The sequence below is a fragment of the Mauremys reevesii genome, linkage group 4, assembly GCF_016161935.1.
Source record: "Mauremys reevesii isolate NIE-2019 linkage group 4, ASM1616193v1, whole genome shotgun sequence".
Lineage (NCBI taxonomy): Eukaryota > Metazoa > Chordata > Testudines > Geoemydidae > Mauremys > Mauremys reevesii.
Window position 1 is genome coordinate 44,248,211 of NC_052626.1, and position 15,654 is coordinate 44,263,864.

General features: G+C 40.2%; 1 protein-coding gene across 5 annotated transcripts in view; it reads right to left on the minus strand.

The window, feature by feature from the left end:
* TTC6 (tetratricopeptide repeat domain 6) overlaps window positions 1-15,654 on the minus strand; it is a 137,184-nt gene that overhangs the window by 70,475 nt on the left and 51,055 nt on the right. For all 5 annotated transcript variants that reach the window (XM_039539077.1, XM_039539076.1, XM_039539075.1 and 2 more), the window contains 4 exons: window positions 14,071-14,175; window positions 11,190-11,294; window positions 9,685-9,747; window positions 991-1,418 (listed from right to left, as the gene is read on the minus strand). In XM_039539077.1, coding sequence (XP_039395011.1) covers window positions 991-1,418; window positions 9,685-9,747; window positions 11,190-11,294; window positions 14,071-14,175 — 701 coding nt within the window. The remainder of the gene's footprint in view (window positions 1-990; window positions 1,419-9,684; window positions 9,748-11,189; window positions 11,295-14,070; window positions 14,176-15,654) is intronic.

The window sequence follows — 15,654 nt, forward strand, 5'->3', positions numbered from 1 at the left end:
CATACAGAGGTAGAAAGCCCTGACTCTCAGCAAAAGTGCTATGAAAACTTCAGTCTCAACAAAAAGCACAGAGCATCTCTGTTTATAAGGTTATGTTGAAAACAAACCACCACTTCAACGTACCATCACAGTAAATCACACTGTACTCAATTTTGCTAGCTAAGAAAAATCTAAGAGCTAAACACGAGGAAAAAAGAAACACAAACTCATAACAGCCCATGAAAGATAGCTACAGAGAAAAACAATTAGCTGGAAGAAGAAACTGAACTGAAAGACCAGTTTATATACAGTGTGTGCACATTTTTCATCAATCAGTGCACAAGCAGATAGTGTATATTTTTTCAGTATCTCCCAAGCCCACACACACACACAACTTAATCCAAAAGTGAAGATATATGCATCAGACTTAAGAATTAATTTGTTGCCCATTTCATATACTAATACAAAACTGTTAAGTAAGAGTATTAACATTCTTTTACTGCATCTATAGCCTTTTAAATGCTTGATTACTTCCTAAAGTTACATCTCTTCTATATCCTATATAATAAAATGAATAAAAATAAGCAATGATAATGAATATATTTAGAGTGATACATGAAGTCTGAAGAGTATAAAGAGAGTCTTGGATGTAAACTGTGCAACCTCACAGAACACAAGAGGGTAATCCAGCCTAGGATTTCAATCTCCTGTAACCTCAGGATTTCTTTCTATTCTTTCAGAGGAAAGAAATCTCAGTTTAAATTGTGCTGTTATAACAACTAGACTAAGCTTTTGGCCACACTACTTTTTAAACTTCAGTATTCACTGGCTATTGTTCTATAAATAAGTTAATTAATTAAAGTATAGGATTCCCTTTTTAATGAACTGAACATAATTCTATGTTTCAGTGTAACACTTCACATTCAAAAAGATTAAATACAAAAATAAAAAATATGACCACAAATTTAAATAAATGGTTTACAAACGCAGTATATATTAATTAAAGAAAACCTTTTAAGAATCTTCGAGGGTTGTTTTAATTCCTTAGCCATAGCTTCTAATTTTCCACGGTCTATCATTTTCTTTGATTTCTTTGTTTTCTTTTTTGGGGGGAAAATAATGTATTTAATCCCAGCTTTTCGAGCTATCTCAGCAAGAACCATGTCATCATCACTATCCTCTTGTCCGGTGAAAATAGGTGTTCTTTGCATTGGTATGTCTACCAGTGTTGGTAAAGGTTCATCACAGCTTTTAGTCAATAGGTCCTTAGTAGGGGAGCTTTTCTCAATCTCTGTCTCAACCTCTGGCTCAGATATCTTTTCCTTCATAACCTTCAACTCTTTCATGCTGGTTTTGAAATTAGCAGAAATCTTTAACATTGTTTTGCCTTTGAAAGCAGACATATCTGGTGCAGAGACTGGTCTTTTAATAAAACTTATCTGTTGGAAAAAAGAAAGCTGAATTTATTTAATGTTCATTTGAAACAAGATTTATGTATTACATTTACAGAATTTTAGTAGATTGGATTTTAGTATTTAATTTAAAAATAATAAAAAAGATACATAATTTCATAGAAGCTATACTATTCAAAACATTTTTAAAATAGTATTTAACCTAAAAAACCCCCAACTACATTATATCTACATTTGTCAACATGTTTTTGAAAATATGTAAGCCTATGCAGTAATACATCATTATTTGAAGCTGAAAGATGTTAATCTTAACAGTGAAGTATTACAAGGAACCAGAGATGAAGATGGAGCCCTCCTATCTTTTATTCAAGTTTAATTTTAGTCAAACCAAAAGATTTACATCAGTGGCGCCACCATAGAAACGTGTATTGAGACAGGCATGGAATCAGCACTAGTGAGACTCTGTTTATCCTAGACACATGGAAAGAGAGGCAAGATGAGAGGAATGTGGTTTAATTAGACCAAAAATTTATTACTTTTCTGGCAACTACCTGGTGATAATTTGTAGATAAGATGTAGGCCATGATTCCTACCTTAATTGTTTCTACCTGGTGGAGTGCTGCCATCAGCCACCCTACCCCTCCACAGCTAGTCTCAGCCCACTGCTGTGACCCCATCACTGTCCCTTGTATGAGGATTAACGGGCTAGGGAAAGTGGGTTATGTCCTCCCTGTACCTGACATTAGGAGTCCCTAGCCCATTCCCCAGCTACTTTAAGGAATGTTTGTAACATATATGGCAATTTCCTGCACTATCCTTGAAATCCTTATTGAATCAAGTGTATGTATCTTTGGAGTACATTGTATTAATGCAAAGTTCATGTATTATTGTGGCGGGTCTGGATGATCAAAGGACTACATTGAACAGTGTGGCAGACAAAAATAGTCTATAGCAGTGCTTCTCAAAGTCAGGCCACCACTTGTTCAGGAAAAGCCCCTGGCAGTCCGGGCCGGTTTGTTTACCTGCCGCATCTGCAAGTTTGGCTGATCGTGGCTCCCCCGACCGCAGTTCACTGCTCCAGGCCAATGGGGGCTGCAGGAAGGGCAGCCAGCACATTCCTCGGCCCGCGTTGCTTCCTGCAGCCCCCATTGGCCTGGAGCAGCAAACTGCGGCCAGTGGGAGCCACGATCGGCCAAACCTGCTGACATGGCAGGTAATCAAACCAGCCAGGACCGCCAGGGGCTTTCCCTGAACAAGCAGCAGCCCGACTTTGAGAAGCACTGATCTATTGGGACATATGAAGTGGATTTTCTGGGAAGTATCTATGGGAGATTAATGCAAATTCCCCACCTCCAATTATGCTACCCCGTGAGGAGAGGGCCTTTGTCTCCTGGTCACCTGTTACATGAGGCCAAAATCAAAGATCCATGCTGTACCAAGAAAAGACTCAACTATTCATGGTTATTCTCATTCAGAACCAAGGCTGGTTCCACCTTGTAACCACAGAAAAACCCCTTTGAAAGACTGGCTCCTATCAGAGCCCTTGTTGCAGTTGGGCATGATCTCTGGTAAACTTATTAGCATGCACATAGATTATTTTGTTGTTTGAATATGTTTTCTCTGTAATGCTTTCACTTTAAGATTAAATATGCTTGCTTAAAAAAAAGCTGTGTGGTAATTTGTAACTGCTGGCAATTACAGCAGTTCATAACCTCTGGAAAGAAAACAAAGCACAGACTCTCATCTGGTAAGGCAATCTGGCTTGCTGGGGATATCACAGTATAGGCGGGGAACTGTACAGCCTGGAAAAACCCCAGTCAGGAGCTAGAGAGGTGATGGCTGAGGAGCCGAGAGATTAGAGTGGGTGTCATTGAGGGACCACAGAGGGCGAATACAGGTGCAGTTGCGCTAAACTGTGACATCCTTCCCCTAAATCCACTTCCAATTCTAATTTATCAGGAAACTGGATGCTCTTTGAGATTAGTACCTGCACTGGACACCTTATACCTGCTAAACTGTTGCAACTTGACCCATATCTCCTGGCCTACCCTGTTAGGTCTCTGAGTTGCTAGGGGAAGGTGAAAAAACCCACCCCTTCTAGCAACTCTGGCAGTGAGAGAAAAATCCCTTTCCTGTCCTCAAAAAGGTGAAGAACACAATGCTCACAGCAGACCAAAAATCCAGTCCTCTGCTAATCCCAGGGATGGGAGGGTGGGGAGCTGCTAACCAGGCATGAGAGGGGGCTCCGACTGGAGGGACAAGGTTTATATACCCTCCATTAGATGTGCAGAAGACAATGGTTTATCTTAGCCCCAATGGCCTGCCCACCATCTGAGGTGATGCCTTCTCCCCCGCACCCAAATCTGGAGGGGGGTACCCTTAAAGGAGCTACTTCCCTTTCTTCCTCACCAGTCCAGACAAAGTCTCCCCACCCTGAGATTGCAGGGATTGCAATTTGTGCTACAGGGAATCAGAGTAAAAATGTGAGGGGAACTGTACACTGCTATACTTTGTGTAAACAGAAAAAACACAACCTGATTACATCCAGGGATACAGACCAGCTGTTTCATGCTGGTGTTTCAACTGAATAATTATAAATCAAGTATAATTTGCAATAATAAAAGTCTGCTTTGCCATAAGATTTTACATTGTTAATTCCAATTCACTGGTCTACTTTAAAAATGTACACAAACTGCTGGGTAGCCTTGCCATGCAGACTGACCTAGGGCCAGGTACCCCAGGTTTCCAGAGTCCGCAGCTCAAGGGCAGCCCTGCTATGCCAGAGCTTCAAGGGGTTCAAGGCTTCCTGCTGTTAAGCTGGGAGCCTGGCAGTCCAGGAAACCTGACTCAAACAGGGGTTCTCAGGATTTCCAGGGCTCCCAGCTCCACAGCAAGGACCCCGGAAGCCCCGATTCTAACCAGGGCTCAGTTCCTGGTTCTACAGTTGGAAGCCCTGAGAACCCCAATCCAATGGCCAGGTCATGGGCCAGACCTAGCAGTCACGAGACAGAAGTGAAGAGTCGGCTGGAGACAAACTGGAGATCAGAACCACGAGTCAGAATACCAGAGTCAGAGAGGGTCAGAATACCAGCGTGTCAGAGGCAGAAGCGAAACTGGAAGTCAAGAACCACAAGTCATATGCCAAGAAGCAAACCAGGTCAGGATGCCAGAAAAATCAAGCTGGGGGAGCGGGTAGCAATGTGGAGCTCAATTGTTCAGACAGCTTCTTGTTCCTGCTGCTGACTTAAGTGGGGCCAGCAGGCCAATCAGCCACTCTGGCATTCTGCCAGCTGGACCTCAGGGGTGGCACCTCACACTGGGGCTGGGATTTGTGGGTCCCAGGTAAAGAACTGTCAGCAGGCTTCTAGGTGGAGGGTTGAAGCATACCTGCTCCCATGACCTCTGTGGACTGGACTCAAGATCCACAGGTCATATCACCACCCCTTCCCCTAGGGGCACTCTCCATGTGACATGGGTACAGGTTTCTCAGGGTGGCTCCCATGGAAGGCCCAAACCAGGATGGGAGCATGAATGTTTTTAGCTGGCTCCAAAATGCATTGTTCTGAGTCGTAACCTTCTCAATCAGTTAAGTACCATAATTTGCCCCACTCGATCTTAGAATTGACAACTTAATGAACAATGTACTCCTCCTGACCTATACTTTCACCGGTGGGAGCAATGATTAGGTTCTATGGAGTGTATGGTTTTAGAAGTGAGACATGGAATATGGGATGGACTCTAAGAGATCAAAGGAGCTGGAACTCAAAGGTGACTGGGTTGATTTGTCGCCATATCCAGTACGAGCCAAGGAATCGGTGGCCTAGTTTCCGAGATGATCAGTCCATGCAGATGTGTTCTCTAGAAAGCTATACCTTTTGTCCTACAGATCATGCAGGGCCCTGTTGTCTACACTTGTCCACATATTTTTCATAGTCCTCCTTCACCTTTTTAAGGTGTCCCATCACATCATCTTGTATGTGATAGATGTGTTGTACTAAGTCCAATGCAGAGTTGGCAGAAGATGTGGGTAGCTATGGTGACATCAAGGGTGCTACCCACAATTGATAAAGAAGGAGCTGTGGCCTGTGGATGAATGGTCTGCATTACTGTACAAGTACTCAGCACAGGGAAACAATGAAGACCAGTTATCCTAGTAATGGTTGATGTGGCATCATAAATATTGTTCAAGGATCTGGTTGTTTCTTTCTGTTTGACTCTTAGACTGAGGATGGTAGGCAGAGGACAGGTGCATATGGACTCCTGTTTAATGAAGGGCTTCATGCCAGAATAAGGCTGTAAACTGTGGTTCCCAGTCGGAAGTGATGTGATACTAGAGACTATGAATGCAGACTACATAGTTTATGCAGAGTCAGGTGGTTTCCCCCACAGAGGGTAAACCCATGCAAAGAATGAAGTGAGTCCTCTCAGCAAAGCAATCTATCGCTGTCAGAATGGTTGTGAAACCACTGGATTCTTGTAGTTGCACCACAAAGTCTAAGGAAATTTCCTTCCAGGGCCAAGATGAGGTATCCAGAGGTTAGAGGAGACCACACAGTTTCTGGCATGGAATCTTGGTGTCGACGCACACCTGGCAGGAAGCTATAAAAGTCTCTATTGGGGGGCACAGTCGAGAAGAAGAAGAAGGACATTAATTGTGAGGTTTTATATTGCCCTAAAGTGTCCTGCCAGTGTGGAGGCATGGCATAGTTGAAGAACCGCCACTCTTTTAGGTCCTAGTGATGCAGTCACTTTTAAATGTGATCGCCTCCAGGATGTCATGTTGTTTTCAGTTGATAATGGCTATCTGTTGGGGTGAAATTCCAGAGACAGGCAAAGTGGATGAGTGCAAGCAGGTTCTGGCAGCAACTCTCATTGAGGAAATTATTGGACTTGAGAACATTGGCTGGTTCTGGACTGGTGCCCTCCTGAGTCACAGCCACATCTTCAGGAAAGGTGTTGGCCTTGCCATTTCTAGTTCCGGGCTGGTATGTCAAGATAAAGTTGAACAAGGAGAAAAATAGGGCCCACCAGAGCTGTTGTTGGTTTAGGGCCTTGGCCCTGCACAGGTACTTCAGGTTCTTATGATCAGTAAATGCTTGGATCCGAAGACAGGCCCCTTCCAAGTAGTGTCCTCACTCTTCAAAGGCAGTCTTAATTGCCAGGAGCTCCTTGTCCGAGATTTTATAGTTTCACTCTGCAGCGGTAAGCTTCCTCAAGCAGTAGGAGATGAGGTGTGGTATTTTTTCAGGTGCATGCCTTTGGGAGAGACTGCCCTGATTGCCATACTAGAAATGGCTTCCACAATGAAAGCTTATATCATGTCATGGCCAATACAGGACCAGTGGTGATGGCGAGCTTCACCTGTTCAAATCCATGCTGGCCCTCTAGCAAACAATGGAACCAGGCATTTTTCCAGAGTAGGACAGTGAGGGGCTTGGCTTGTTTTGAAAAATTCAAAATGAATCTCTAGTAAAAGTTCACAAAGCCTGAAAAATATTACAGGTCATGCACACATCAGGGGGCTAACCAGTTGCAGACAGCCTGGACCTTGCACATATCCATCTTGATTCCTTCTGGAGACAGGATGAAATCCAGGAACTTGGAAGAAGTCTGATCGAATGTGCACTTGTCAAGTTTAGCATAGAGTGTGTGTTGTTGTTGTCTCTCTAGGACTGTACAGACATGAGTGGTGTGTTGGTCCAGATCATCGAAGATCAATATATTATCTAAATATACTATCACAAACTGGTCCAGTAGGTCTTGTAGCACATTGTAAATGAAGTGCTGGAACAATGCTGGCGCACTGGTCAGTCCAAAAGGCATACCTAAATATTCAAAATGGCCATAGCAGGTCTGAAAGGCAGTATTCCGTATATCCCCTTCTCAGATACAGATGAGACTGTAAACTCTCTGGAGATCCAGTTTAGTGAATATGCGGGCAGCTTCCACATAGTCCAAGAACTCAGGGATCAACGTAGTGGGTAATGGTTCCATATTGTTATCTTATTTAGGGCTCAGTAATTGTCCCACTGTGGAGGGAGGATTTCTGCATTGTTATTCTCAAAGACATATTTGTGGTGCTTGGGAGGGAAGTTCCATCATTCCCCCAGCAAGTGTTTCAATGCAGGCAACCACACCTACTTGAGCCTACTTGGGTTTGGATACAACATTCACTGGTCCCTGGCCATGCTGTCCACCAAATTCTGATAGGAAAATGACCTTCCGCTCTCACCAATGAATGAAGTTCAGCCAGGAGATGCCAAGGATCTGGGAAAATGCAGGCAATGGATCAGATTGAATTGCATTATTTCTCTGTGTCCCTCAATAATGGCCTCCAGTGGGAGAGTATCTTCCACAACGGGACCTGAAGACAGTTTCATTAAGAGTTTCACTCATGTCAAGCATGGTCTTGTGCAGCAGGAATCTGTAGGACCCAAGCTGTACCTGCATCCATTAAATTGTCCGCTGCTCCCGAATTGATGCGGGCCTGTTTGTGGGGCATCTGTTGTGGGTCCTCCAGGAAGTGCAGCTGGATAGGTACCTGCGAATGAAAAGTCCCTGGATAGGGCTCAGGGTGTGTCTCAGTAAGGGACTAAGGTATGGGGAAGTTCTCTTCTCTAAAGGCTCAACTGGAGATCAGAACCCAAGCTGGGAACCAGAGTCACCTTGATGTCAGAGACAGAAGACAAACTGGACATCAGAATCATGAGTCAGAAACTAGAGTCAGGCTGGGTCAGGATACCCGAAGGTCAGAGGCTGAAGAGAAACAGGAACCACAAAAATTGCCAAGTCAGATGCCTGGAGTCAAGCCAGGTCAGGATGCCTGGAAATCAAGCAGGTGGAGCAGTTGCAGGAAGCACAAGGCAGAAAGTCCAGAGCAAGGTGGAGCAGGCCAATCAGCAGCTCTGGGACTCCGCCAATCAACCTCAGGTTCCAAACCTCACACTGGGGATGATCTTTATGGTTCCAGGTAAGTGATTGTCAGCAGACTGCTAGGTAGAAGGTTGAAACGTGGCTGCTGCCATGAAACCTGCAGGCGTGGGTTTGAGAACTATGGGTCATAAAACCCAAGAAATTTTAGCATTTCAATATTCGGTTTAATTCTGAATAACAAAACCAAATTTTTCAAAATTTCTTGCAAACCAGAAACCCGAAAAAATGTTTCAGAAACAGCAACATATTGTGTTTCTGAAATGAAATAAATTCCCAGGTCCAGCAGTAGTGCAGCAGTGAAACTGACAAGAATGTCAATTTCACTAAGCAACTGATGAGGCTCCTTGCTCCAGTGTTGGGTATCCCAGAGCACCAAGATTCCCAGGCCAGCTTGGGAGTTGACTTCCCAAGGAGGTGGGAAGCCCTACCTCTTGCCAGTTGCTTTCACATTCTCCTCCCCATCATACACACACACCCCTTCCAGGTACCATGTTACATCCCCTGCAATCTATTCACAATCCCTCCCTTGTTGAGCGCTGGCAGGAAAGGGTCATCTTAAATAGAGTCCACAAACTGATCTGCCTTAAAAAATATTACCCTTATAATGCTGTTAAGGTCAAAGTCTTGCATAGGTTGTATGATTGGTAAACAAAATATGCATAATTTATTGCTGTCTTATGCAATGTGAGAGGTTGCTAGAAATATTATTAATTTCTATAGTACCTTAAATGTGCATGGCACTTTACAGATAGAAAAAAACCCACAATCTCGCTATTCTAATCTGTTTAGAATCTAAGAAGCAAACCTTTACTCATAGATCTTGTCCAATTTATATGTGATTAAGTAGGTAAAGACTACTCGCATGAATAAAGGCCCTAACCAATTCCCTCTGAAGTCAACAGGAGACTCTCAATACAGACCTCCAGCTTTCTGTTTTGATATTAAAAGATTCCAAGCAATCCACTTGAAAGAGAACTTTGATTTAATCTCATTTTTTTAAATTAAGCAGAAAGGAAAACATTAGAAAAGCAACAGAGTCCTATGGCACCTTATAGACTAACAGACGTATTGGAGCATATGCTTTTGTGGGTGAATACCCACTTCGTCAGACGCATACGTCTGTTAGTCTATAAGGTGCCATTGGACTCTTTGTCACTTTTTACAGATCCAAACTAACATGGCTACTCTGCTGATATTAGAAAAGCAGTTAACTTTAAATATTTCCTATATAGTATTATTATGCTGGAAGTTTTCTTTCTTAAAATTTACTGCAGATTGAAACAATCAAGCACCAAAAGGATAAAAGCTGGTCTATAAGATCTAAAGGAAAAAATAAATAAAAGTGACTAAATTACAGTACCTTTAATTTTTCAGTGGCATAAAAATCTGGGCAGGAATGGCATCTTCTTAGTGTGCTTTTTGCCTACAAATAAAACAAAATGAAAATAGGTCTATCATAGTCCACACCTAGTAAAAGTGGAGTCTTCATTTACTTCGTTCTTAATTACACTATTTTCAATTAGAATGATAGTTCTTCCTGACAAACTTTCTGTTTTAGAGCTGGTTTGATGTTATGAATTCATGTAAAAACTATGTTAACAAAATGCTAGGATTACAAAGTTAAAATTAAAACAAAAGCAGAAAAACGTTAAGTAGCCGTGTTACACATATTTCTTCTTATCAAATCTTGGTTTTCTTGTTAGATATGGAGCTTAATATAGCTCTAGTTATGTTATTAAATACATACCATAAAATATTACCACAAACAAAAATTTAGTTTGACAGCTTAGGTTGCACGAGGACACACTCACCTCTCTTAAATCTTGAAAGCATGTAAATAAGAAGCTAAAGGTAAAGTCTCTAACATTCCTTCCCACCTTCACATTACCTACAAAGTGGTCAATAGTCCATTAATTTGGAAATTATTGTGCCTTAATTCTGCTGAGATTGCCATCACAGTTTTGCACGTGAGCAAGAGTTGGATGAAGCTGAGGTATATACTGCTTTTCAGTAGGTGTGTTCTAGTGAGCTAATGCAATTGTCCCAGAAGCAGCATGTATGCCTGCTGTACTCCTGGTAAGGCCAGAATGTGCAGTGATGTCATTAAAGGGTTATTCTTTACTTGAAAATTAAATTAAGTTAGAACATGCCTTTGAGGAGTTGTATTAGTTAACCTGATGTTAAATGATGCTTTTAAGTAGACAGTAAAGACAGGGACAAGGCATGTTTAGCATTGTGTCAGCTTGTCGTGGTTAAATATATGGTTCCAGAAGTTTACCCACAATCAGCTGACACAATGCTAAACACAGAGATCCTTGACTGCAAAGCCATTCTTAACAGCACGTTAGTTAACATGACACAAAATTGTGTTCTAACAGCCAACTTTTCTAGTGAAGACAAACCTCAGAAGTTAAACTCCTTTCAGTTAAACTTCTTTCCAAAACAACTGTTAATTGCATTACAGAGTGTCCTACAGTATCATATAATACTTTTATAATAGTGTGACAGGGTGAACCAGGCCCTTTGAGGCTCCCTGCTGGAGGCTTCTCAGTCCTACCACACCTTGCCCCAGGAAAGGAGCAGTGAAGGTAGGTCCTCCAGGCCTGCCTAGAAAGGCTGCAGGGAGGAAGCAAATCAGAGCACAGCAGCCTCAGATAAAAGAAGTTGCAGGGGCTGAGCAGGGCAGTTCCTGGCTGGGACCAGAAGAGGGAAAAACAGGGAAACAGTTAACTGACACAAAGTATCTTTGAGTATAACAAATTTATCCAAAGTTTAAAAATGTTTTTGGTAAGCCCTTAACTCTTGAAAAGGATGCACTTGGGAATAATTTAAATTTAAAGCTATCTTATTGAGATACATACATACCACCATATAATTGTAGATGTCAAGATCATCCTCAGACTTTGAGTCTTCTTCATCTTGAAGGTCAGCAGAAAAGTCTTCAGTTACAACACCCTCAATAACATTGCTCTGCAATATTAACATATTTAATATTAATTTTACATTACTATTAAAATTTTAGTCAGCTACAGTAAATATAGCAATATGCGAACATATTATAGCTAATCTAAAGTTTAGGGCTGTCAAGCAATTAAAAAAATAAATTGTGATTAATCGCATGATTAAAATAATTAATTGTGATTAATTGCACTGTTGAACAATAATAGAATACAATTTATTTAAATATTTTTGGATATTTTCTACATTTTAAAACATATGTATTTCAGGTACAACAAAGAATACAATGTGTACAGTGCTCACTTTATATTATTTTCACTGTAAAATAACAAAATAAATAGTATTTTTCAATTCACCCAATACAAGTACTTTAGTGCAATATCTTTATTGTGAAAGTTGAACTTACATATGTAGAATTATGTACAAAAAAAGCTTCACTCAAAAATAAAACAATGTAAAACTTTTAGAGCCTTCAAGTCCACTCAGTCCTACTTCTTCTTCAACCAATCACTCAAACAAGTTTGTTTACATTTGCAGGCGGTAACGCTGCCCGCTTCTTGTTTACAATGTCACCTGAAAGTAAGAACAGACATTCGCATGGCACTGTTGTAGCTGGCATCACAAGATATTTATGTGTCAGATGCACTAAAGATTCATATGTCCCTTCATGCTTTAACCACCATTCCAGAGGGCATGTGCCCATGCCGATGATGCATTCTGCTTGATAATGATCCAAAGCGGTGTGGACCAATGAATGTTCATTTTCACTATCTGAGTCAGTTGCCACCAGCAGAAGGTTGATTTCCTTTTTTGGTGGTGTGTGTTCTGTAGTTTCCGCATCAGAGTGTTGCTCTTTTAACTCTTCTGAAAGCATGTTCCACACCTCCTCCCTCTCAGATTTTGGAAGATGCTTCAGATTCTTAAACCTTGGGTTGAGTGCTGTAGCTATCTTTAGAAATCTCACATAGGTACCTTCTTTGTGTTTTGTCAAATCTGCAGTGAAAGTGTTCTTAAAATGACCAACATGTGCTGGGTCATCATCCGAGACTGCTATAACATGAAATATATGGCAGAATGTGGATAAAACAGAGCAGGAGACATGCAATTCTCCCCCAGGGACTTCGGTCACATATTTAATTAACACTTTTTTTTTAACGAGCATCATCAGCATGGAAGCATGTCCTGTGGAATGATGACTGAAGCATGAAGAGGCATATGAATGTTTAGCATATCTGGCATTTAAATACCTTGCAATACCGGCTTCAAAAGTTCCATATGAATGCCTGTTCTCACTTTCAGGTGACATTGTAAATAATAAGCGAGCAGCATTATCACCTGAAAATGTAAACAAACTTGTTTGTCTGAGTGATTGGCTAAACAAGAAGTAGAACTGAGTGGACATGTAGGCTCTAAAGTTTTACATTGTTTTGTTTTTGAGTGCAGTTATGTAACAAAAAAAATCTACATTTGTAAGTTGCACTTTCATGATAAAGAGATTGCACTACAGTACTTGTATGAAGTGAATTGAAAAATACTATTTCTTTTGTTTATCATTTTTACAGTGCAAATATTTGTAATAAAAAATAATATAAAGTGAGCACTGTACACTTTGTATTCTATGTTGTAATTGAAATCTATATATTTGAAAATGTAGAAAAACATTCAAAATATTTTTAAAAATTCAATTGGTATTCTATTGTTTAACAGTGCAATTGAAAGTGTGATTAATCACGATTACTTTTTTTTTTGTTAATTACATGAGTTAACTGTGATTAATTGACAGCCCTACTAAAGTTCTTACAGAATAACTATTTAGTTCACATTTAAGATGTGCAGACACATCTGTCTGTTATGGTCAAAATCTATTTGGTGTGACGGCGAGTGAGGCTACTGCCAAGCTGGGCTAGTGCTCCCTGATTCTCTAAACAGCTCCTCATTGGCCTCGGTAATTTATGTCCGCAGGCAATGGTAACAGTTACGGATAGCCAGAGCACAGCTCACTCTGGCTGTACCCCCTCATGATGAGACTGAGAGGGAGTGGCATTGGAGCTAACTATGTCAGGTCTGTTCCTGCTGTAGACTCCCATATGCATAAGAAAGAATGTCTCTTTTTACTGCATCTCTTGCACTGGAGGAGTATTGTATATGGATTGCTGGCTTCTCTATAGCCACTGGCCCCGGCACAGAGTAACGACTTTGAGTGCCAGCACCAGGCACTAGATATGTCCATTAGCTTGGATGGCATGTCAGCTGCCAAACATGTTTGTATTACAAAGATTTTATTGCACAACAGCATTACAAAGTTTTAAAACACACTGACATTTTCTAAAATTGTTTTCTCTGTCTAAAATGCTGGGGAGTTGGGGAGAAGGGGTTATCACGTTTTAATAGGAACTAGTGATAGGATACCATACAAGAGACTTCATGTAAAGTAGGCTTATAAGTTTTTCTAAAAGAAAGAATACACATTTAAAAACAACGTACTAGAATATAAAAGCATTAAGGGGGAAAGGTAGTATTAATTAAAATGTAATAAAAATAAACACGGTACTATATCAAACGTGGCGACTACAACATGTAGCATAATTACTACTGGAAATTCTATTATTCCAGAAACTGAACTTAAAACCACAGCAAATTATGCAATACATACAACAGATTATACATATTATCATCTATAGATATTAATACGGAAACTCTAATAAAAATAGTAGTATGAATAACTACAGTAAGAGTGGTATGTATCTTCAAAAGGTAGCAATACACAGAAAACATTTAAAATGTTTACCTCATACGTAGGAAATAAGGTTTCCTTCATGAAAGATAGTGGAGCAGAAAATTTTGGTGGAGCTGGAGCCCAAAACATTTTTAGAGTTCCTGGATAAACAGAAACCTTCAAAACCAACAAACTGCAGTTAGCTACTAAAACCAAGCCAAACATTAAATGTCTTTATATTATTATGATCTGAATATAACTGTTTGGTGACAAAATGCCAAAGTCCACTTACTATGCTTTTGAGGAAAGCTGCACCCAGAATAATGAAATTTCAAGACATGAGACACACTTCTATGCCAAAATAAACTATTCAGTGTAGCTCTCTAAATTTTCTAATTCACTGTTAATTGGCATTTCTCAACCTAATGCTGGCATTGGCTATCATGCAGAAAAGTGAGGTCATTTTTGGCACTAGCAATGTGAAGGAACTACAAGTTTCTAACCTGTTTTACTAATCATTTAACAATTTTAAAAAACCCTAATACGCAAAACAAATATTTTTAATTGTAAATATTAAAAGTTTTCCTTCTTATTGCTAAATCAATAATAAAGTAGATAAGAAACCAACTAGCAGATTCTTATGGCTCAAACACTGCCAATATTACAAGTGATGTCACTTTTCAGAAGATGGCAGGTTCCAGCATTTGGCTCAGACATGATCAATGTACTTAAAAACTTAGCTTTAGAAAACTTTAAAGTAGGGCTGTCGAAAAAAAATAATCACAATTAATTGCACTGTTAAACAATAGAATACCAATTGAAATTTATTAAATATTTTTGGATGTTTTTCTACATTTTCAAATATATTGATTTCTATTACAACATAGAATACAAAGTGTACTGTGCTCACTTTATATTATTTTTATTACAAATATTTGCACTGTAAAAATGATAAACAAAAGAAACAGTATTTTTCAATTCACCTCATACAAGTACTGTAGTGCAATCTCTACCATGAAAGTGTAACTTACAAATGTAGATTTTTTTTGATACATAACTGCACTCAAAACCAAAACAATGTAAAACTTTAGAGACTATACATCCACTCAGTCCTACTTCTTGTTTAGCCAGTCGCTAAGACAAACAAGTTTGTTTACATTTACGGGAGATACTGCTGCCTGCTTCTTATTTACATTACCTGGAAGTGAGAACACGTGTTTGCATGGCACTTTTGAAGCTGGCATTGAAAGGTATTTACGTGCCAGATATGCTAAACGTTCATATGCCCCTTCACACTCCAATCACCATTCTAGAGGACATGCTTCTATGCTGATGATGCTCGTTAAAAAAATAGAGCGTTAATTAAATTTGTGACTGAAGTCCTTGGGGGAGAAATGTATGTCTCCGGTTTTGTTTTACCCACATTCTGCCATATTTCATGTTATAGCAGTCTCGGATGATGACCCAGCACATGTTCGTCTGCTTTGGATTGTTATCGAGCAGAACCCGTCATCAGCATGGACACATCCTGTGGAATGGTGGTTGAAGCATGAAGGGACATATGAATTTTTAGTGTATCTAGCACGTAAGTATCTTGCAACGCCGGTTACAATAGTGCCATGCAAATCCCTGTTCTCACTTTCAGATGACATTGTA